The sequence below is a fragment of the Penicillium canariense genome (assembly GCF_028826845.1).
Source record: "Penicillium canariense strain IBT 26290 chromosome Unknown utg000007l_segment0_segment0, whole genome shotgun sequence".
Lineage (NCBI taxonomy): Eukaryota > Fungi > Ascomycota > Eurotiomycetes > Eurotiales > Aspergillaceae > Penicillium > Penicillium canariense.
The window spans coordinates 1078463-1101038 of NW_026622734.1; the positions used below are offsets into that span (position 1 = coordinate 1078463).

The 22576-nt window shown below is 49.2% G+C and overlaps 10 protein-coding genes across 10 annotated transcripts; 4 read left to right on the forward strand and 6 right to left on the reverse strand.

Moving 5' to 3' along the window:
• Positions 1-546: 546 nt before the first annotated feature.
• Positions 547-3638, reverse strand: N7482_009403 (Mg2+ transporter protein CorA-like/Zinc transport protein ZntB; the record flags this gene model as incomplete). The annotated part of the gene is made up of 2 exons (XM_056691527.1): positions 547-2279; positions 2336-3638. 2 exons carry the CDS (start codon positions 3636-3638, stop codon positions 547-549), a joined length of 3036 nt encoding a protein of 1011 aa, XP_056539233.1.
• Positions 3639-4871: 1233 nt separating this feature from the next.
• On the forward strand, positions 4872-5765 carry N7482_009404 (F-box protein; the record flags this gene model as incomplete). The annotated part of the gene is made up of 1 exon (XM_056691528.1): positions 4872-5765. The coding sequence occupies one exon, from the start codon at positions 4872-4874 to the stop codon at positions 5763-5765; it is 894 nt and encodes a 297-aa protein (XP_056539234.1).
• A 1108-nt stretch (positions 5766-6873) lies between these two features.
• Positions 6874-7773, reverse strand: N7482_009405 (uncharacterized protein; the record flags this gene model as incomplete). The annotated part of the gene is made up of 1 exon (XM_056691529.1): positions 6874-7773. The coding sequence occupies one exon, from the start codon at positions 7771-7773 to the stop codon at positions 6874-6876; it is 900 nt and encodes a 299-aa protein (XP_056539235.1).
• A 2140-nt stretch (positions 7774-9913) lies between these two features.
• N7482_009406 (FAD-dependent oxidoreductase) lies at positions 9914-11174 on the forward strand (the record flags this gene model as incomplete). Its single annotated transcript, XM_056691530.1, has 4 exons — positions 9914-10181; positions 10224-10441; positions 10491-10631; positions 10680-11174. The coding sequence occupies 4 exons, from the start codon at positions 9914-9916 to the stop codon at positions 11172-11174; spliced, it is 1122 nt and encodes a 373-aa protein (XP_056539236.1).
• A 1452-nt stretch (positions 11175-12626) lies between these two features.
• Positions 12627-13054, reverse strand: N7482_009407 (uncharacterized protein; the record flags this gene model as incomplete). Its single annotated transcript, XM_056691531.1, has 2 exons — positions 12627-12882; positions 13041-13054. 2 exons carry the CDS (start codon positions 13052-13054, stop codon positions 12627-12629), a joined length of 270 nt encoding a protein of 89 aa, XP_056539237.1.
• A 340-nt stretch (positions 13055-13394) lies between these two features.
• On the forward strand, positions 13395-13784 carry N7482_009408 (uncharacterized protein; the record flags this gene model as incomplete). The annotated part of the gene is made up of 1 exon (XM_056691532.1): positions 13395-13784. The coding sequence occupies one exon, from the start codon at positions 13395-13397 to the stop codon at positions 13782-13784; it is 390 nt and encodes a 129-aa protein (XP_056539238.1).
• Positions 13785-13866: 82 nt separating this feature from the next.
• On the forward strand, positions 13867-16917 carry N7482_009409 (DEAD/DEAH box helicase; the record flags this gene model as incomplete). The annotated part of the gene is made up of 1 exon (XM_056691533.1): positions 13867-16917. One exon carries the CDS (start codon positions 13867-13869, stop codon positions 16915-16917), a length of 3051 nt encoding a protein of 1016 aa, XP_056539239.1.
• Positions 16918-17842: 925 nt separating this feature from the next.
• N7482_009410 (ankyrin repeat domain-containing protein) lies at positions 17843-18728 on the reverse strand (the record flags this gene model as incomplete). Its single annotated transcript, XM_056691534.1, has 2 exons — positions 17843-18350; positions 18409-18728. 2 exons carry the CDS (start codon positions 18726-18728, stop codon positions 17843-17845), a joined length of 828 nt encoding a protein of 275 aa, XP_056539240.1.
• Positions 18729-19255: 527 nt separating this feature from the next.
• On the reverse strand, positions 19256-20337 carry N7482_009411 (D-mandelate dehydrogenase-like dehydrogenase; the record flags this gene model as incomplete). Its single annotated transcript, XM_056691535.1, has 2 exons — positions 19256-19759; positions 19819-20337. The coding sequence occupies 2 exons, from the start codon at positions 20335-20337 to the stop codon at positions 19256-19258; spliced, it is 1023 nt and encodes a 340-aa protein (XP_056539241.1).
• A 648-nt stretch (positions 20338-20985) lies between these two features.
• N7482_009412 (alkene reductase) lies at positions 20986-22095 on the reverse strand (the record flags this gene model as incomplete). The annotated part of the gene is made up of 1 exon (XM_056691536.1): positions 20986-22095. One exon carries the CDS (start codon positions 22093-22095, stop codon positions 20986-20988), a length of 1110 nt encoding a protein of 369 aa, XP_056539242.1.
• Positions 22096-22576: the final 481 nt, after the last annotated feature.

Genomic DNA, 22576 nt, shown 5'->3' on the forward strand with positions numbered 1-22576 from the left:
CCATGATTCTTCCAATAAGGAGGGTAGGACTCTATACAGGCACGCTGGAAGTCGAAAGTGCTGAAGAAGTATGCCCGTCCCCGGCAGCAGAAACAACCAATCAACGTGCACCACCGCGCTGTTCAAATTGCTAGCAAATAGGGCATAAGAGAACTATATGCCCTAATTAGTATTCGAATGGTTTCATATGTAAATAGGTGTTGGTAATTGAATTATATTGAATTAAATGCGTATGGTTGCCGGCGCGTGCGTCGCCCGTGGATTATGTTGGTGGGTGCGGCTGATGCTGACAACCACGAACCCACCCATTGTACTTTCTAGGGAAGCGAATGACTTGCTTCATATCCCTGTCCTAGAGAAATACCAAGAAGGCTTATTCGGGTGTGCTCCTTTAGATTCGATGAGTTCCTACACTGTTAACATGAGGAGTACACGTGAATAAGACATACGCCATCTTTGAGATTCTGTTCAGATTTAAACCAGACAGATCATACATGGTCGAAATCAATTCTCATTCCCAGAGTCTATATACACAGAACCAATAAACTAACTGCCGGTACTGGAAGATCTGAAAGAGCTGGAAGCTCTGCTCTCCGAAGGAAGGGTAACCCGATGCAGTTGTCCAACAACCAAAAATGCCAGAGCAAAAAAGGCTAACACACCAATACCAATAGTCGCGCCGATTTTCATGTCAATGGATAGAGCCCGAGTCCATAATAAAGCCATTGGAATGACAAGCACTGTTATTGGCGGAATCAGCCAAAGGAGACACTTTCTGAGCCATCGAGAGAGACCGGAAGCCAAAGGCACAGATGGGCCCCGAGTAGATGACTGGTCCCCAGAAGTTGCCTGTTCTCGGGTGAAGATCCGTGGCCAGATATTTTCTACATCTGGTGTGTCATTGCTGATTGAGAATACAGCGCCTAAAGTGAAAATGATTGCCAGCACAATCCCCAGGCTTACCGCAGTTTGAATTCCAGGACTGAGATGTCGGGTCCCGAGGATTCCAGTCGGTATCGCGATGATGAGTCCAACCAACAGGAAAAAACCGACCACTAATCCCACTTGCCTGTAAATCCAATGTGACGCAATCCAAGCAGTCCTGATGGACCATTTTCCGGTTTTCACGGCATTCAAAACCAATGTGCTGGCCGCCCATTGGAGAATAAGACCAACGGGAAGCGATCGGGGCTGAACGGATTTGCCGTTTTTGTCTGCGTACTTTCTGATGTCGGCCCTCATATCTATCTTCATCTGTGTGAGCCATTGACTGCGCATGACAAGTCGCATTGTGTATGAGAAACTTGTTGCTACAACAGCCACGACGAAGAAATACCAAATAGGGACTGGATTGGCAAAGGGTTTAATCTGCATCCCAAAGACAGATGCTGCAAAGGAGAGAGGGATGAAGATGAAGGCCAGTTCGGTAAGCCTTGTCACAGCGTGTGCCTCATCAATGGATCTTCGGCTATCAAGCAGGGCCATGTTCGATGTTAAAGATGCTGACGTGACTCGCAATCGCTCCGTCATTCTCTCGATATCTTCCAGGAGTGTTTTCAGGTCCAATTTACCATCTGGGCCATGCTCCGAGCCCTCTCCATAAGCACCATCAGGATCAATTCTTGCCATGAAACTGACAAATGGTGTTATAGAGGTAGTGAACTCCGGGAGCTCCCGCTGTGCACGACTGATGATCTGGCGCCATAAAACTAGGCGGTCTTCCATCCGTGCATCGTCCATGATTTCCACATCCATTTCATCAAGAATGTGGCGCAGCTGCTTGAGAAGGGCGAATGTGTCCCGGCAGATTATTTGGAGCAATGGGAAAGCCAAGCTGATATGTCCGGTATCAGGCTCCAGTGCATCGCAGAACTCATCCCGGGTGGATTTGGTCCGGGTCAATGATGTGCTAAAATCTATGGCCGAACCTTCCTCTTGGAATATTCGATCCAAGTCAACTTCCACGGCCTTGCGCGGGGCCATCTGCTCGATGATGCACCTGTATACTGGATCATTGTCGACGTGTTTCCCCATTGTCTGTCGCATCACGTAACGTGTCCAGAAATCAAAAAGCATACCCCTTTCATTCAAACGGCGCGGGAGATCATCTTCGTTTCCCCCAAAAAGATCCACAAGGGCCTCTTCAAGGCCATCATCGTTCGGCATGTCAGGAAGAAGACGTGATGCCTCTTGGGGACTATTTGGCTCATACAGATTGTCTTTCTTGAAAAATCGCTGCTGCTCACTTATCTGGGGCAGAGGATCAAGAAGAACAATCACTAGAGTCTCGATTAGCATTGACCTGCACAAACAACTCAAAACTAGAAAAGCTCACCAATCTGACAATTTCGACCGGGAAGGCTCCCACTCCATATTGATACCTTTTCCTCCCAGCCGCATTCCCTGCTCACTCGTATCGTCTTAGCTGGATCAGTCCATAAGTCCCATTCTAAACGGAAAATATTTGTTTCGGCTCGGGTAGTAAAAGCTCCGCGGTGGGTGAAATGTTCCGTTTTGTTTCGGAGGAGATCGGAGAGATCGCGATTAGAGAAGTATGTCGGTGTCCGCCAAACGGGTCGAAACCATTTCATACAAACATAAGACTTCTGCAACGAGGCCGTGCTCCATGTCTTGGATGATGGCTGGTTGAAATCGGCTCCCGAATATCCAGAATTGAGCAGATGCTCCTCGAAGAACTCTGGATTGATTCTGAATCTTATCCCCAAAGTATTAATCGTTCGTTGGGAAAGATCCTCCACCACGATCAAGCGTTGGCGTACATCGGTCTTATTGCCCAAAGATGGGAGCTCCCGCACATCTTCAGCAGACCCTGGGTGGACCGACCCGTCACGGAGATAATCGTAATAACGAATTGAAGCCTTATCATGGCGGGGCCTTGCCTGCAAATTTCCTTTCTCTATATGATTCAGCGCCTTGCTCGCGTTTCGAATTATGTCTTTATATGTAAAGGGTGTAGGTGCCCATTTATTCTTCTTTTTCTTCCGATTGTTGGCCGGTCGGACAACTTCCGAGCTCTGAGACGATAGCACCTCGACAGTAGAGGGTACTAGAGGGGTATCCAATTGATGGACTTCATCCAATGAGCGTCCGGTCACCTCATCGCTGTCTCGAGCGCTCGCTTCTTCAGTCGAATAAGCAGACTGTGACTCGGGTAGACCAACCGCCTCGGGAGCCTCGCTGTCCATGCGAGGATCTAGGCGTAAAATATCCTCTAACGAATCCCTGGTGTCCACCTCCGAGATAGTAGAGCTCAACTCATTCTGACTGCGGTGTTGGTTCTCAGCCTCTGTGGCCTCGGGAGTCTCACTATCCGTGCGAGTATTGAGGCGTAAAATGTCCTCTAGCGAATCCCTGGTGTTCACCAGGGAGCCAGTAGAGCTCAACTCATTTTGATTGCGGGGTTGGTTCTCGGCCTCTTCGGCCTCGCGAGTCTCGCTGTTGGTGTGAGTATCGAGGCGTAAAATGTCCTCTAGCGAATCCCTGGTGTCCACCTCGGAGCCAGTAGAGCCCAACGCATTTTGATTGCGGGGTTGGTTCTCAGCCTCTTCGGCCTCGGGCGCGAAACCTGACTGGCGTAACCAATCACGGACACGTGAAGCCGGCTGATCATCGGTCATGGGGTCAGTTCAAAAGAAATGGATTACCAGTCGTTTGACATTGACGCTGCATGTTGAGAGGAGAGCGGTGGTGTTGATGAACTGGCATACGGACAAAGAGCGCTAAACCCAAAGGGACAAAACTAAACCTGACAGCGTGATTCGCCATAGCCATCCAATATGGTTGGTGTATATGTGTCAGAGCAATGAATTGACGGTATATACTAATGTTGCCTGTAGTGCGTCATTGGTCTAGAAGTTATTTTGCCGAGGATCCTCTCTTTTGTCTTGAGAAGATGACTGTATCGCAGCCACAGCAAAGCACTCTATACACAAGGGTAGGATAAGCACCCGATAATAAGAGCCTGTTAGTTCATAGTTAAATAAACACTAGCGAATCAATATCTAACAGATCCCTGGAGACAGCGCGAGAATCCACGACTAAGAATCCCGAGAGCGTGGATCCTTTCCACGGATGCGAAGCCCTAGGCCCTTCACGGCGGTGGGGCCATCCGGGAGAATAAGAGGCAGCCAATTTGATTCACTTTTAATTGGTGAAGTAACATATGTGTTCGGCTACAGGAGAGCTCTTCAACGGTATTTGTATCGGAGCGAGCCACTCGTTTCTCTACCTCTTCTTTGGTCGGAATCTTCACTGCGACCTTGGAGTGCGATATCAGAAGCAACGGTTTCTGGCGCGTCGGAAACGATCAGTGCGCGTACGATTTCCTAACAAAGTCCCGAGACCCGTAAACACTACGGCTAGATTTCTTGCATTCGCGATATGAACGATCTATCTCTTTGGAGCAACGTTGGTTTCGATGGTAGTAAATTTCTCTCGGCCTACCCTGATGGTGGTCCAATGGAGTCGCCCGATGAGTGGTGATCAGTGTCGCAGCACAAAAGGGGTCCGGAAGTACCTTCTTCTAACAGAGAACTTCTCTTAGAAAGCGGAGAGCTTCGCGATATGATCTTAAGCAAAACTTTGGCCTAGGTTTGATTTAAGGACCTATCGCCTATGGGGCTTAGTGCCGAACCTGCGCAACGCTTAGCGCCCTTGATTACATGATGTTGCGGCTGAGTATGGGACCTCTTGATCAGGGGTCGCCATTTCTCTAACAGCAGCAATTCTTTTGGGTCGACCAGAACCCCGCCCAGAGCCTCCATGACGCGTCGTTGATTGCCATCCACAGTCCCTATTTTGTGAATACTTCCAAAGGGGGGAAGCCCATCTCGGCTTGCTAAAACCAAATCATGGACCTCCGATCATTACCGAACGAGCTCATCGAAGCGATTCTCACGCAAGTAGACATACAAACCGTCCTCCTCGCCCAACGAGTCTGCCGACAATGGGCCCTATGCATCCGAAGATCTTCCCTAATCCAACAAATTCTATTCTTCCAACCAGCACCAGCCAACACGCCACGCCAACAAAACCCCCTGCTAGCATCCAAGTTTCCATACTGGTTTCCTGCCGATGACACTAAATCATGTGCCACCGCCTTTGGCGCCGGCGACATGCAGGATTTTCTAGAGAGCAGCGACATATATCGGCGGCCGGAGGCGAGCTGGCGTCGAATGCTTGTCCAGCAACCACCTATCATGGCGCTGGGATGGGTGGAGCGTAGCGTGTCACCGTTCAACGTGATAGACCTGCATCGCTGGGAGATTCCACTACAAGCATTTTGTGGGTTAAAAATGAACATGCTGTACGACCTGGTCGTGTATACTTCAGAGGTTGCGCCGGAATACTTCTATTTCAGAGTCTTATGGTCGCAATGTAAGACTTTGAGCAGTAGCTTAGCTAGCCTTCGCTCAGATCCTGCTCCGTCTTTCAATTCGGACATGATCGATGGCCCACTTAGGCATGCAATGCAGGGTGCGGATGTGGTTCTTGACATGTGGTATGCAAGTCACATGAGATATCATCTCTGGAAGGAATGGTTGAAAGATACGTGGACATGGGAGCTTGTGCGGGGGCTGAAGCTTGCTATGGATAACTTTGATATTGATCTGGTGCACGGCATGAGAGAGCTAAAGGAAGTCAATAGCTGGGCTTTGGCGGAAGAGCTGAGTGTCTATGATAATTTTGCAGGATCTTTCTCCTGCACTGTGTTTTTGCCTGATGTGGATGACGCGGACCTGTAATGTTAAGGAATTGGATTTATCTGAAACTAATGATATTATACGATGTTATGGTTCTATGGTCGTAATTTCGTAATCGCTATGCACAGTAGACAACTCCGAGTCTGCTTTTGAATCGCCATCTCTTCAACGGGCCAATGGAGTATCGAACTCAGGCCACTACCTAGTGGTCGTCAGGCGCTGTTGAGCGTACCATCGATACTGAATATACATAAATTTTCGAATGACAATAGTTTATGGCTATTAGCATATGAAGATACTATTTCACCACTTATATATGAATTATGTTCCAAAGAGGGAAGTTTTGAGGTTTTCCGCTCTTTTATCTATATGTCTGGGTTCAAATCCTATGCTCTTGTATATATATATCTTTTATTAATAATTTTATCTATATATAAGCTCGGGTAGAGCTTAGGGCTAGCAGAGGAGGACGAGATCCATCGAGTCTTTACGGCCTTAGGCAATCCTAACGAGATTCTTATCGGTAGATAGGCCGATAGTTTAGTTCGTTGAATGCTATGTGGAGACCTCTAGGTTAAGCATTAGCCAAGATAATTATTGCGAAAGCGATACGCGCGAAATATATGACCCTAAGACCAATACTAACGCTATAAGCTATCGGACCAAAGCTACTACCGAAGCTCAGGAAGTCGGCTTTCTAGGAACGATGAACGTCGGCTATCGCCGAGCTCCAAAATGGGCCTATAGAGTCCTCCCTTGAATATGAGTCTATCAATGAGGACCACACTAGCGAATCTCTACAACATATTCACGGAAACGTCTGTGTTGCGGCCGAACATTGATAGTTAGGTATCCCCAGATAACTACGCTCAGGTGCAGCACATGAATATCCACGCGGATCTGCCCACACTAACTGGAAAAACTGGAAACAACAAAAGTGAGTCCGAAGCCAACCCAGACCTATCCTACACGAACTCTTTAAATAAAGTAGTTTCATTACTGAAATGGATATCACGATCTCTACAACAATCATTTGGCGATCTTGTAGAGGAATACTTCGAACTATACCCTGGAAAAAACACTATATTGTCAAGCTCCTCGCAAGAAACTAGAAGGGAACGGCTTCTGAAGTACAGTACAGTAGCTAGGCTTACAACCACTGCCCCTTGTTCTCCTCGATCCAGGCTTTGAAGTCTTTCATCCCAGGATAGAGCTGGCGGCATGAGGCCACATCACCTCCATACCCTTCACATTCAAACCAATGGAACATGTCACCCACGGTGCCCTTCATGAGAAACTTGACGGTAGACGCCATGGGGCAAGGGGCCAAGGGCATAGAGAATCCCACAGCAGCCTTAAATATGGCATTGGCCTCGGTTTGAGTTAGCTCATCGCCCACCAGTGTCAGGCCAACATTGCGGTAGTCATCGGGATGCAAGAAGCTGTTGGCCGCAATTCGGCCAATATCTCGGGTCGACACGAACTGCAGCTTCTTGTCCCCCATCTGTTCCCACATGCGCGCGAAGCCCTTCCCATGGATATCGACGGTGAGATTCTCAAAGAACGTCACCGGTCGTAGGATCGTGTACGTCATCTGCTGGGAGCTCGTCGCGGCCCTCTCTTCCAAGTGTTTCTCAATGCGGTACTTGGCAGCAAAGTTTTTCACTTTGGTGGGATTGACGGGCGACTTCTCGGGGCCACCGCGGTCGCCCGACGAGTAGACGAAATGGCGCACGCCATGAGCAACCGCCGAATCGACGATGGCCGTGCCCTGCTGCTCCTCGGCGTCCGAGTTAACCTGCACGCTGTACACGCCCCACACAGGCCCGACTTTTTGGAAGATGGCCTCGGGCTGGGCCATGTCGCCATCCACGACGGACACGTTGAAATTTGCCCCAAGCTTCAGCGCGCGGGAGCTGGCGAGGTCGCGCGTTACGGCAATGATGTTGAATCCGGCCGTATCGGGGGCGGAGAGGAGGCTCCGGATGAGAGCGCCGCCTTGCTTGCCGGTGGCGCCGGTGACTAGAATGGTCTTGCGTGGGGCAGACATCCTCAAACCAAATGATAAACAACGAAGGGGTGTTATGAACGTTTCTGTCTCCTGATGTCGCAGAAGGAAAGCAACTCAGGAGAATGAGAACACGCGCAATATGAATGGGACAAAAATTGGCCGAACTTATAGGTTAACTGATTTTGTCGCGAATCAGCGTGGATCGGCTCAACTGAAGGCTCCGTATAAGCGCTAAGATGTATGCCGACGTATCGTACGGTAGCCTGCCTCTCGTAAGCCCTAAGAATACACCTCTCCCAGATTGTCATCGTTGCCCCCATTTGGGTCTCGTATTCCCTATTGTCCGCATTATTATTTGGAATCGGTTGCAAGACCGGTCTTCTACCCGCCGAATCTCGGAGTTATGGATGGGTATTTCAACCTGCCCCTCGATCGCATGTCTTTTTCTCGATTAGAACCGATCAATCAATTCAATTAACTAAGATCATGTTCATTCCATGTGCTTTGATCTTTTTCGTTTCTATGTTCACTAGTCTGTCCTATTTTAGGGTGCTCTAACAATGTATGATCTGGCTATGCGTTAGAATAGCAAGACTATACTTGGCAATAGTAGGGCCATGTCAAATCGCTCTAAAGATGATCTCCGATAGAGAGGATAGGGGGGCTACTTGTCTGATAATAATAGCTATATTTGGAATTTGTTCTTATCCCTTCGAGTGCGGCAAGGCTCCAAATGTGAACCTTTTCTCGCAGTGCCCCACAGCGGCCCACAGCTCCCCCATACATGGAGAAACGTGGGAAATGTGAGGTCGCTCGATGTAGCGTGTGGCGTAGTGGGTACTTTTACCACCAGCTAAAATAGCACCCATGCTAATATACCGCTCAGCCGATGGTCTACTATTGGCGAAAGCCCCTGTCCAGTATAAGGTCAGAGCCCAACCGCACTTGAAGGGATACCGAACGTGCTGCGACCCCGCTAGCTTTAGCGCCCTCCCTTGTCGACTGGCTTAAGGTGGGCCTGTGGCTGCGCTAGGCCGAGAATGGAGGGGCGCGAAAGCGCTGCTATGTACGGAGTACTGTATAAGCACTAAGTTTAACGTACTTCCCGCTTACACTGCGCAGCGGCTTACGATACGCACCCCGAAACCCATACCGGACTGTAGTAAATGCGGAAATTTAAAATTTCCTTCAGGTTGAGATAAAATTTGTAATGTTCGCATTTGCTAACTTATGTGTTCTGGGGTGCGGGTGCACAACATAAGCTGGAAGGAATGTTAATGTGTTATTTTATCAAGCTAGTAGCTCCCCACTCTCCCTATAGGCTATAGGAGATTGCTTTTTAGTCTAACAGTATAATATTAATACCGCTTGAGTGTAGACTTCCATTCTTAAAGCTGTAGCCGGATTATATACAATAATCGATATGGCTTTTAATCGAGCTAATCCACACGTATTTAGGACAAAAGAAGTCAATGCCCAAAAACCTATCCCTATGGGCGCAGTAAGACCAAGTGGGTACCTTGGTAAGTAGCACCTCACGGTTCTCAGCGATAACTATATCAGAGAAACTTGAAGAACAAAGGGACGCTGAGGTATACTGTAGCTTGGCTTGTATCTTTACTATCAGTGCAAATACCAGCGAGTGCAAGTAGTTTTGAGCCAAAGGTCTCCTATTGGTGGCGATCCTTTTTTTGGTTCGGAGTTGGCGCCTCACCACGCTCAAAGGGATAAATCCTACTAAGAGAGCGGGGGACTACAACCCTGATCGAAAAAATCCTTTCCAAATTATCTTCTAATTTTAGAAACTGCGCTTCACCTCCCGTGAGGCTGTACCCGCCTGTTGGATCATCTTCACTGGCCTGATAAGGAGAGGGCCAAATATTCCCATGATTATGATCCTTCGCGATTTCGGGACCTCGAGGCCCTAACAAAGTCTGACACACGAACACGCAAGAGCGAGCTGAACCGCGTCAATCCGGTTCATTCCTATATTTGTTCCCGATGGCTTCGAAGTATAAGTAGGTCGAGGTTCCCTCTTGGGACTCAATAAGAAGGACGCAGTGATCAAGCTTCCTCAGCAGCGGCCCTGCACGACCTTTCTTCCATTTACCATCTCTACAATCTTCTCCAAAGCCACAGCCTGTATGTGGTTCTATTATCATAACCCACAGCTACCAAAATGCCCGCCCCAAAATTATCATCATCGGCGCGGGTCCCTCTAGCCTCCGCCTCGCCCGCCTCCTCCAAGTCAACTCCCTCCCCTGCACCATCTACGAAGCCGAAGCCTCTCGACATGTTCGCAACCAAGGAGGGGGCACCCTCGATTTGCACCTTCGATTTGCACCCTCGAGCCGGGCAAGCCGCGCTCAAAGCCGCGGGACTCTTCAAGGAATTCCAGAAATACTCCCGTCCGGAAGGCGAGGCCATGAAACTCATCCAACCCGACGGTTCGGTGCTCTAGGATGACAATACCACCATCGCCGCTCAAGATGCCCCGAAAGAATTTGATGGCGAAGGCCTTGATCGCCCTGAAATTGACCGCGTCAAGCTCCGTGATATTTTGCTGGATTCCTTGGAAGAAGGGACCGTTAAATGGGGCAAAAAGGTCATGCGCGTAGAACCTGACCCCTCCGCACGGGCAAACACGCCATCGTTTTCGCCGACTTCACAACCAAGACGTCCATCGATCTCCTCGTCGGCGCGGACGGTGCCTGGTCAAAGGTCTGCCCACTCCTAACGGATGAGAAACCGTTTAGTCCGGTATCACGAGCATCGAGCTCTGGGCACTGGACGTCGACGCCAAGAACCCGTGGTTGAGTGAGTATATCGGCAAGGGCTCGTGCTTTATGTTTGACGAGGGGAGGGCACTGCAGTGTCAGCGGCAGGGAACGGGAGCTGTGCGCGTATATGCTTCGCTGAGGGTTCCTGAGGGGTGGGTTGATTAGTGCGGGATTGACTTCGCAAATCCGTCAGAGACGACGCGGCAGGAGATGGTGGATAAATACTGGAGCGATTGCTCCACGGATGTGAAGCGGGTTATCCTTTCTGCGAAGGACGAGCTTATCCCGCGAAAGCTATATATGCTCTCCGTCGGGATCCAGTGGAAGTCGAAGCTTGGTGTTACGCTGCTGGGTGACGCGGCGCATCTGATGACGCCGTTCGCTGGGGTGGGGGTCAACGTATCGTTGGCGGATGCGATGGATTTAGCAAAGGCGATTTTGAGGAGGAAGGCGAGTGTGGTGGCGAAGGTGCGGAGTGATGGGTACAATATTGGAGTGGCGGTGGAGGAGTATGAGAAGATATTTGAGAGAGGGAGGATGAATGCGGAGAAGACAAGGAAGAATTTGGGTCTGCATTTCAGTGAAAAGGGAGGCGCGGAGATAGCGGGACGGTTGAGCGCACATGCTGAGGCAATGGCAAAGGGAGATGGCAGACACTAGTAAGGGAGTGGGAATGGACAGTCAAATTGCGCAGGCACTCGGTTGGATGTATACCTTGTTTAAAGATCATGGAACTTGCACGGGTTTACCGAACCATTCGTTATTGTATTGAGACCTACGAGCAGAAACAAAAAAATGGAGAGGGCAAGGCATCAAACTTTTCAGACCAAGAGCGTTGAAAAATCAATGCGAAATCGAGTGTTATCACATGGATTTTAGGTAGCTTTAGAGACTATAAATTCCTGCAAATTTCCGGTTAGGTCTTGCTATGTGTTATTTTACACCTAAACTCGAGGAGTGTGATTACGGGAGGCTCATGTACGGTCACGCTCCTAGTGGCCGTATGCTATTCAATTTCTGCCGGCTGATTCGCCTATATGGTTCAACGTAAGCCTACATGTGCGAGTCAAAAAAGATCAATGGAATCACTCTTATTCCTATCCCACTTCTTTTTCTTTCATACCCGTTCCACGTGCTTCATATTCTCTACCCATATTTGCGGGCTTTAATCTGCTCTGGGCCAACTGTATGAGATCAAGAGCGCATGGCCCATAAAGTCGAATTTCGCCGCAACGTTCTCGAAGCTAACGCATCGCAGAACACTCCGAGGTCACTTTCTGCCTCCAGCTCTGACACGTAATTACGAGAAACCTCCAAGCATGTCAGTTATGTGCGGTAAGACTGCACTTAGCATTCGATGCCCTTACCTCGGAGTGATTCCTTGAATGATATGTCAGGCACGGGGCGCCTGCGCCGCAGTTGGAGCAACTCGGTTGCCTCAGATCACACTGCGTGTCCACCACACTGTCAGCAACATGATTGTTGGCAAAGGGTAAACGCCATGGCTACCTTCTGCTTTCTCCGACGACATCTACGAATCTAGTGAGCCTCGAATCATCACTCCAACAAACAAACGATATTCTGTCACCGCCGTGGGACCTACCTCAGACACGCGGTCCTTTCGCAAGCCTTTGGCCCGGAGGCAATGACGAATGCATTTGCGACTCTCTGGACTCTGGGACCAACAACTGGTATGGAAAATGACATGGCCTTGACGAGACTTCCATGGTGGATTATGACGGCCAGGCACTTCGTGGATTCAGTACAGTGCCTCTTCGGAGCAAGGCGATTTGGCCGGGCCCCCGCATTGGTGCCATTCTGTGCAGCCATTGCGGAAAGATTTGGCTGGGACTTCAAGAGGACAAAAGCGGAATTGGGTGCAATCGCATCATTCCCCAGGTCCCATTTTTTCGATGCAACAAAAAGGGGTTTGCTTTCCCCCGCTGATCTTCCGGATCCACGATCCCTGAATCCTCGAATGATCCCCCCCCCCCCCCACCTTCTTCCCCGGGATCTCCAGTCCTCCTCCACGGCATCTTCAGTGTGGGGAGTCGCGTGCCTTGATTTTCCAGAGGTAAGCGGCCAGGGCCACCCTACCTGTCCGAAGCTGTATCATGGTCGTGCGACCTTTGATCCCTTCCAGGCCTTCTCCCATGCCTCCTTGGCCTCCTTCAGGACACGCACCTTCGCGGCTGCTCCCAGCCACAGCCGGTCATAACTGATGTCGTGGGGAGCATGACTCGCATCGTGTACTGCTTGAGACACCCTCTCTCCACTTGTCTCACCCTTCACTCGATCATCAACGCTGCCGGCATTTGCAATCTTGCCAATCCCCAATCTCCCCAAACCCGTACCCGCCCAATCACCACTGTGAGTCGACTGGATTGTGTTTGTTTATTGCTTGCCATCCCTAAGTAGAGATGGCAAGCACACTTACGGGCGTACTACGACCTCGTAGGCCCCCGGGTCAAGTCATCCTCGATGGTTTGATCAAAATCAGTTACCGGAAGTCTTTGTTTTACTCACTTTGATAGCTTCATATGGTGGCTGCCTTGCTGCCCAAATCACTCCATTCACTACTTGCCAATCTACTCTTCCATCTCCCTCTCCCTCTTCTTCTTCTACCATCTCCCTCTCTCTCCAACCCACTCATCCATCTCCACCACTCATTCATCTCCATCACTCATCCATCTTCTACCCCCCTCTCTTGTTCTGCTATCTCACATTCTCACCTTCCATCTCGCATCTCATTTTCACTGCTCACCCCCATCCTCCACCGGCCTGGGCAATATTCACACTCAGGAATTCTTTCACTCGGTGAGTCAAGTGCCTTGACGTCCATGCCTTGGTATCCGCTCTAACCTCGAGTCAGAAGTCATCATGGAGGACTACGGTGAAGGCTTCGTTGGTGATTCTGCCGAAGCAAAAAAAGACAACATGCAGAAGAATCCATGGCTTCAGTCTCTGAGATCCAGGAAGCTGATAGAGTACCTCGTCGGCCAGGCTTGTCTTGTAAGCCTGGGTGATGAGATAATTGGTACTTTCCGCATCGACAAGATGAGTCCGGGAATTACATTGACCTTGACATTCTTCCACGATTTCGAGAACCCATTCATCGAACTGGAAGCCCAGATTCGAACTGCTCGAGAAGATGGGCACTTCAACAGTCATTGGCCTTCTCAAGAAGCATCTTTCAAAATCTTCCGCGAAAATATCAAAGGCTTCGAGGTTAAGAAAGTGATTATGGACAACAGCAGTGACAAGGTATAGTCAAAGGCACCTTATCTTTATATTATTAACACTAATCTCTATGATATAGGCTCCTGGTCCTCTTCGTTCTATTTGTGACCGAATGACCGATCCGAATGACCAAAATCCACTTATCGCCCCGGCCAGCCTCATCGAGAATCAACCTGATACACAAGAATACATCCAGAATGGCGAGATGTGGTGTTTGTTAATTCAGCTCGCCAAACAGAGCGAGGTGTCACGTCAAGGCGCCGGCCTTTTTCGCGAACGTGACTACCGTGGACTGACGGACACGATGAACAACATTCGAGATCACTTGCATGAAACCGAGGCCCTCTGTATGATTGTCCGGACCAACGTGCTTGAAATTCGCCTCAGGCAAATCATCGCTGGTCTCCAAAGTCAAGTGAATCATCCTTATGGACCCTTCTTCGGTGATCATCCAACAAAGCCATTTCTCCAAATTGGTCAACTCAATCTCAGCCCGCCTCAGGTCACATCCCAGGCGACTCTGACATTCCATGATATCGATGAATATATCGTCAAGACTGGTTACGGGACGGTTATTGAAAATGATCTGGAGCAGCAATCCACTGGTGTTGGAGAGGCCATCCAGTGCAACTTGGTTACAATACTTCCTCCTGGAGTCTCTACCGACAGCCCTCCAAATGAACTGTTGGGCTTTTTGACTATACCAGAAGGATACTCCATTCCTCAACCTAGTGAAACGTTCTCTCTCTTGTTCTCGAAATTCAACGCCACCACTCCTCAAGCTTCATGGGGTGTTCAAGAGCAAACCTCCATTTTTCACGATTCGCCTAAGCGCAAGACCACGGAAGACTGGGGAGAAGCCACTACCACGGACAACGTCCCTGATTTAAATGTCAACCTTGTGGAGACCATGAAGCATGCTGATCTCCACGGAGAGCCTACCGTCACCGAGGAACAGCACCAGACTCAATCTCCTCTTGAAATCGATAACGACGTGCCCCAGGATGCTAATGAATATCCATGGGAACATGGTTGGCGATGTACAGTGTTGACACCCGCGCCATTTGCACCGTGCAGCACGGTGACAATCTATATGCGCCGTGGTCTTAACAAGGAGACCAACCAGCCATGTATCTCTGAAGAAGGTCATGAACCGCGTCCAATTACCCCGAAGACCAACGATCCAAAGCTCGACTTACACGATGTCTTGTCTAAAGAGCAAGCCCAAGGATGTCGGATCAACAGAATCAGCAGCCAGAAGCCATACAGACAGCAGATCGCGGCTTGCTTTGGGTTGGTCAATTATGCCGGCTCTATTCACCAGACCTTGCTCGCAAACAATACCATGAACTTGCCAGAAGTGAACGTCTACCAATCGATCACTCCTGAGAACTTGATCCAGTACGCAAATCGGGTCAAAAAGGATGGATCCATGAACAAAGAGCAGCTTTCGGTCTTCGAGAAGTTCCAGAAGCTACGGGGTGGGATCGGGGTTGTTCAAGGGCCACCTGGAACAGGCAAGACGTACACACTGGCGAGATGTGTGTTGCCTTTCCTTCTCTATCCCAAGAAGGATGTGAACCCAGATGAAACTCCTGAGGCGCCTGATTGCACTAAGATCCCTGATGCAAAGCGCACTCACCCTGCTCGGCATCAAGTTCTTCTAGTTGCTCCGACTAACGCCGCCGCCGACCACCTTGCCCAGTCACTGAATGATATCATCGAGAAGCACTCGGATGAATTTAGCAGTGGGAAGCCCAAAGTCGTCCGGGTTTACCCTATTAATGCAGAGAAGGATTCGTACTGTAAACCCGATGCAGCTCTCCATTTCATCGATGAAGCGACCGTGACCAATGCAGATGTCGAGCAAGCTCTGCAGACTGATATGGTCTACAACTTGTTCATGGATTACTACGCCGAGAACAATCCTAGTCGTCAAGTAACCAGAAGCTCAGCTTCGCGCATCACTTTGCGCGAGTTGAGTCTTGGCCGTCAGATCATTGAATTCGCTAAGAATGACGCGCGGTGGGACCCATGGCTCATGCAGCGCGATCAATTGGCGAAGGGAGAGCTCGATAGTCAGCAGAAGCCAGACTACGTAGCCTATGGCAAATACATGCTGCAACAAGTGCTTGCGGACTCAGACATCGTTGTCTGTACCTTATTCTCGGCTGGTCAGAACATTATACGCGAAGCGATCAGTCCCGACGCCATTTTCATTGACGAAGCCGCTATGACGAAGGAAACCGACCTTTGGCCCCTGTACACCTTCTACAGATCTGTTCCACTGTTGCTTTTCGGTGATCATCATCAATTGCAGTCGATCATGAAGAGTAACCCGGAAACAAATCAATTCTACAGGCAATTGCAACTTTCGCCGTTCGCTCGCTTCGTGTATGCCGGCTTGCTCGTGGAGCTTCTTCGTGAACAGCACCGCATGGCTCCTGACATCTCTGCTATCGTGAATCGGATCTTCTACGCCAATGAAATTCGTGATGCAATAGGAGTGACTCTCCCGCACAACCAAATGGCTCAGAAAATCCTGGAGTGGAACAAAACTGACCGCATCTCCTGTAACTCGAACGCCATCTTTGTGGATGTCCGTGATGCAAGTCCCGAGAAGATTGGGTACTCCATCATTAACAACACGTTTGCGGAACAGGGTATCTCCCTCTGTCGAGCATTGCTTCGCGGAAGTATCCTCAACCCGAAAGACATTGTGATCCTGACCCCATATGAAGCCCAATACCTCCTTTATCAGCGACTGCTGGTCCAGGCTCACGTGCAATCTCCACAACTTGGTTTCAATCAAGTCGATGTGCGCAAAGTGGATTCTTTCCAGGGCCAGGAAAGTCCAGTCGTGATCCTCGATGTTACGTTCACTGAGAAGCTCGGGTTCATGTCCGTTCCGAACAGATGGAATGTGGCGCTCAGCCGAGCTCGCAACGCATTATATGTCCTCTGCGACCGTTCAGGCATCCGCAAAAAGGGCAGTCGTGTTTACTGTGTCTCCGAGCTAATCAGAATCGTCGACGACAAGAAGCTGTGGGTCAAATCACAGCAGCAGCTAATGACCAAAGGGAAGCACGGCGCTGAACTCGCAGAGGAACAAAGGGCATGGGGGAAAAAACGTCGAAACCCGGGCACTGGAAACCGTCTTTGAGCCGACAAGCGCCTTTGGAAAGATTCCTGTTCGGTTCATCCAGAAATCATCTTGATTGCGGCAAGGTCTCTGAATTTGTGAGCTGATGGAAGGATATGGAGGAAGAGGGGTGGGAAAAAAATACTGAATTTGTGAGCTGAGGGAAGGACGGAGGAAGAGGGGGTGGAAAAAGAATATGTAAAAACTCACCAACACAAAAGCAAAAAAAAAAATTGAAAACCACACAACGTCCAAAGTAATTACTAGCGAAAATAGAGAGCTGTGCAGAATTGCCTGCCAGCAGTTCTGTTAAAACTCCGAAAGCCCTTAGTTATCAATCAGATCGGATCCGATCAGATAACGACGGTCGCACTCACCCTAATACAAAAGTGGACACTTATTAAGGCTGAGGGCACTATAAGAATTAACTGCGTTTAGTATATCGCTAAGTATAGCGAAGCGGACAGGAAGACCTATTTTCTACACCCTATAGCTAAATATGCTAGAAATAAACTTAAGAGAATTGATAATTATTGAAAATTGCGAGGGTATAGGATTATAGGGATACTTTGCTTTAATCCTACTTTGAGTAGAAGTATTCTTAGCTAGCGTCAATCTGTAAATACCGACGACAAAAGCAAGAGAGATATAACGTAATTCCCAGCCGAGAGCAACCCGGCCGAGCGAGCAACCCAAAACACCATATCAAACGCGATAAATTACAACTTCATATCTTGACAACTATATCTATTTTAGGTAACATATTAAAGTCCTCTGGTCTAAATAGCATTCCTAGCCTACTAGCGCAGTATAGAAAATTTTGCTGTGTATTACCGGTGCTATATCCCTGGCCGGCTGGCAGATCGCTGAAAGTCTTCATAATGCCGGTGCTCATTTGATGGAGCGCCGCGCACCGGCCTGATATCCATGCATTTGAGGTAGAAAACTACTGTGACATCTCCTTATCTTGAGATATTGCATCACGCTCTTGTGCAGACTGAAGGAGGCTCAGAATAGCCGACCGATCGTTGGGATTTCGCACCCACTCGGCCACCTCCAAGGCGGTTTTGCCATGAAAATGCCTGCCTTCTGATCGTACTGTGGGGTCTGCTCCCGCATCTAGTAGTACTTTGATAGCGCTTGTGTGGTTATTACGGATGGCGCAATGCAGGGGAGTGCCCCATGTAGTGTGGGATGCATTCGGATCGAGGCCCTTTCCAAGAAGGTAGGAAGTCTTGAATTGTGAATCCGTGTCGCGCCGTCCTAGCGCCTCAAAGAGGTGTTCCGGTTTTAGCCGGGCTCCATATTCGAGAAACAGCTCAAGCAGAGTCGTATCGTCTTCTCGAAGGCACGCAATAGCAGTGAGTAAAACAGGTGTTCCCTGCGGGCCGACACGGTTGGGATCAGCGCCCCGCGAGAGGAATTCGCGAGCACATTCGGGATCTTGCATGAAGCTGTTACCAGGAGGTCAGTCCTCGATCCAAATATTCGGCAAAAATGGCTGACACGAACGCGAGAATAGGTTCGCCATTAGAGTCGGTTGCGTTAGGATCAAGGCCATGACCAAAGAAGAGGCGAACAACGGCCGGGTGTTGTACCTCCAGGCGACCGTCCCTAGGGAGAGCGTCCACTGGTTTGGCCGATACACTAGCACCAGCGTCGAAGAGCGCTGCAACGAGCTCCGTATGCGCCATTGAAGTTGCCTCTGCGAGTCCGTCATCGAGATCCTCGGAGTTTAGCCGTCCGCTGGCGATGGCTTCCTGGGTCTTTGGCAGGTCGCCTTCGTAACAAGCATCAAGAAAGGCCTCGACGAAGGGATCTTTGAGTGTCATGGTGCCGGCGACTAGGATCCTATGAATGCGAAGAATGTAAAAAGATTTAACTGAGCTCCGGGTAGATTGAACGTCGATTGAAGAAACGGAAATTCAAAGTCCACACCTAGGGTCATGGAATTAGACAAACTGATGGACCCTTGGAAGTGGGTCGAGGACGGTCAGTCAGAGCCAATTAATGTATACTGTCGCCCCACGCCTTCCGAACGTCTAAGCTAGGTCTTTTTGTGACAGATTTGGCGTCAGAAAAATATTTCTTTTTCTTGCCACCGTTCATTTAAATAGAATAACACCTTGTCCGTACTACTTGATATATTCAGGACCTTTCTTTCTGGGCGTTTCCACGGGCTCTTGCCTCTCTCTCTTTCCCAATCTAGATTCTTGACCAAACCACTCGGTACCTTCGCTCCGCTGACTTCTTACGCGCAGAGCCACCAATTCCCTCAAGTTTAGAGTAATTCAAAATTTCACTCCTTCATTGTTGTAACTCCCTTATCTATCCCGGAACGTCTATGGGACAAGTATGATCATGGTTTTGGCTTAATCTCCATCACAGGCGAATTAGCCTTTCCCTTCGTGAAAAACGCCCGGATATTCTCAAAGCATTCTCGCTCCGCCTTCTGATATGCAACATCTGTCAACCCTCCCAAATGAGGCTGTATAATAACCTTATCACTCTGCAAGAAGTATGGGTCCGGTCTTGGCTCATTCACAAAGACATCCAGACCAGCACGCGCAACCTTGCCGCTTTCTAAGGCCGCAATGAGGGCGTTTTCATCGATGACAGCACCACGGGCTGTGTTGATCAAGAAAACTCCGTCTTTCATGACGGCAAATTCTGCTTCGCTTATGAGGTTTGTGGTGTTTGCGTTGAGAGGACAGCTGATTGAGACTACGTCGCTCGACGCTAGTAGCTCGTGCAGGGTTTCACAGTATGTAGCACCGTACTTGACTTCTTCATCGGCGGGTAGTTGATTCCGGTTGTGATATTTGATCTCCATATTGAAACAAGCGGCTTTCTTTGCGATATACTGTAGAGATAATTAGCATGGGGTTTCATCTAGTTGAAGGATATTAGGCAGTCACTCACTTTTCCAATCGCCCCCATGCCAACAATACCCAACGTCAATCCAGATGGGTCGCGTGCAGGAACAAGACCTGCTGCCCTCCATGTTCCATCGCGGGCACTCTTTTCAGCGTTGGTGGTATTTCTTAGTACAGCAAGGATCAAGAATAACGCCATGTCAGCTGTGGCCTCGGCCACCGCGTTAACTGTATTACAGAACCAGATGCCCTCGTCGGCCATCCATTGCACATCGAATTCATTGAATCCTGCGCTGGCCGACACTATGATCTTACAGTCTGGTACCAGGGCTTTGAGCAGCCCCTCATCAAACGGTTCATACGGCGGGGTGCCCATACGGATGATAAAAGCGTCAATAGGTCCATTGGCGGCGATATCATCCGGTAGCATCTGTTGGGTCTCGGTACGGTTTGTGGCAGGTAGCACAGAGTAGTCAAACTCTTTCTGGAAGTCGGCCAAGTACTCCGCGCCAACATACCTGGGGTCTCCCAAGGCGACGACCCTCGGCTTCGCTGTTGCAGGCATCGGGTAGGAGATCAGATCTGCTTGGAGGGGCAAGACGACTTGCTTGATTCATGCACAAGCAGACAATGAGAGAAGGATGAAAATAATTGGCCTGCAGGACAAAGACACGTATGAAGAAGAAGATGACGATGGAGATGTTCTTGGGGCCCTTATCAAGTCGCTGCTGTGCCCCGCACCTCGGGTTCTTCCGACACGCCGAGTTGCCCGATGGAGGGACATCCTAATCGTGACAAAATAGCAGAGATAGAGTATGATGATAAAACTGGCAATCGCAAGACTTCATTATCGTTTGGCGAGTATTATTCACTCATCAACGGCATGGAGCATATAAAAGGGCGAAATACCCCCGTGGTTGCGAGGATCGTACCTCAGACTCGCCAAGAGCGTCAAACCTATATTAGGGATGAATTGTCGAGTAACTACTAGATATTTTGGTTACCCCATCTCATACCCAGTTTCTCGATTCTGCAGAGCTGATCAATTTGCTTAGAACGGTCATTGGGTCCTAAGTTTGACTCGTTTCTCTGTAGAATTGAACATCTAGCACAAAGCGATACGTTAAGTCCCACTCGTCCAAAGTGTCATTTTAGGTGGGAGGACTCTCTAGCTTACAGACTCTGCTTTGATTTATATGTCTCCAAATTCAGACTAATGAGATATTGCCTGCCCGTTTCCCAGATACTCCTTGCTAAATGGGTAATCCAAATAGCCCACCGCTGACTGAAAGGCATAAAAGGTTTCCCTATTGTACGCATTGAGCTCCAGTCCCTCCCTCATTCTATATATAAGATCCGGATTTGAAATGAAAAACCGGCCAAAAATAATTACGATATTCTTGTCCGGATAACGCTCATCCACGAGCTTTTGTGCCTCCTGCGGTGTGTACCCTCCCGCAACAAGGAGAGGTCCATTCCAGATATTGTATGCGAAATCGAGTTGGTCATGGGAATCGTAGTCCATGGCGCCGGAAATCCGTGACTCTATGAGGTGGAGATATGCGATATCTGACTTGCCGGCCTTTTTGATAACATCCGTAAACTGTGGGATCGGATTCTCCATTCTCATGCCCTGAAATGTACTCCAGGGACTCAGGCGAAGCCCGACGCGTTTAGGACCGATGGCATTAGCGACAGACTCGACAACATCGTTGAGAAGACGAGATCTGTTCTCCACACTACCACCGTACTCGTCGTGGCGTTTGTTGCTGACATCTTGAATGAACTGGTCGAGGAGATAACCATTTGCACCGTGAATCTCGACGCCGTCAAATCCCGCCTGAATGGCGTTCTTCGAAGCTGCGACGAAGTCCTGAACCAACTGCTCAATTTCCTCGATGGTCATAGGGTTGGGTACTGCGGCGCCTTCTTCCATCGGAATGGCACTTGGTGCGACTATGGCGCAACCCTCCTTTCGAGCTACTTCGACGTCGGCTGCACGGCCCATTGCGAATAGCTGACAGAATATAAAGCAACCTTTGCTATGGACTTCATCGGTAATTGTTGTCCAAGCAGCGATCTGGTCACTGCGCCAAAGTCCTGGTGCGTGGGGGAAGCCGCCACAGGTTGCCGAAATGAAGGTTCCCTCGGTGATGATCAGGGTACCGGGCACAGCGGCCCGTTGGCCGTAGTATTCCTTCATCAAGGGTGTCGGTACTCGGTCCTCGGTTGCTCGAAAGCGAGTGAGTGGAGCCATTCCGATGCGGTGCTCAACATTCACATCGCCTATCTTAAGGGGTTTGAAAAGGCGTGACTGAGGCATGGTCAAAATTCTTGTATTGCTTGTTCTTGAGAAGAGCAGACGTATGATAATCTCGATGCTTTGACTTCGGGAAAAACCAAGTATTTATACGTGTCATTCAACGGAAATCTCACTCTATTTATCGGATTATTGAGATAAATTTCTCTATACAATTAGGGGAAAGAGATACTTCCCGAGGAGGAATAAAGATACTTCCAATTAAGGTATAGCTCTGCGCGTCTGGCCAATGATATTTCATCTAGATGAGCTCAGTGGGGACACAGGCGCAGTGAGCGGCCGATTACAAATAGAGAGGCACGGAGTTCAGGTGACTATTAACAAGTAGCATTAAACAGATACTTGACCACTGCTATCGTTCCTGGCATACAATGGGTTTATAATCTATCCGTATGTCTAATGGTCGGCGTCGATTTTACAAGCAGTCATGGCATATTATCCATTCCAGCTATCTTTCTCTTGATGGTAATTAAGCAGGACAAAA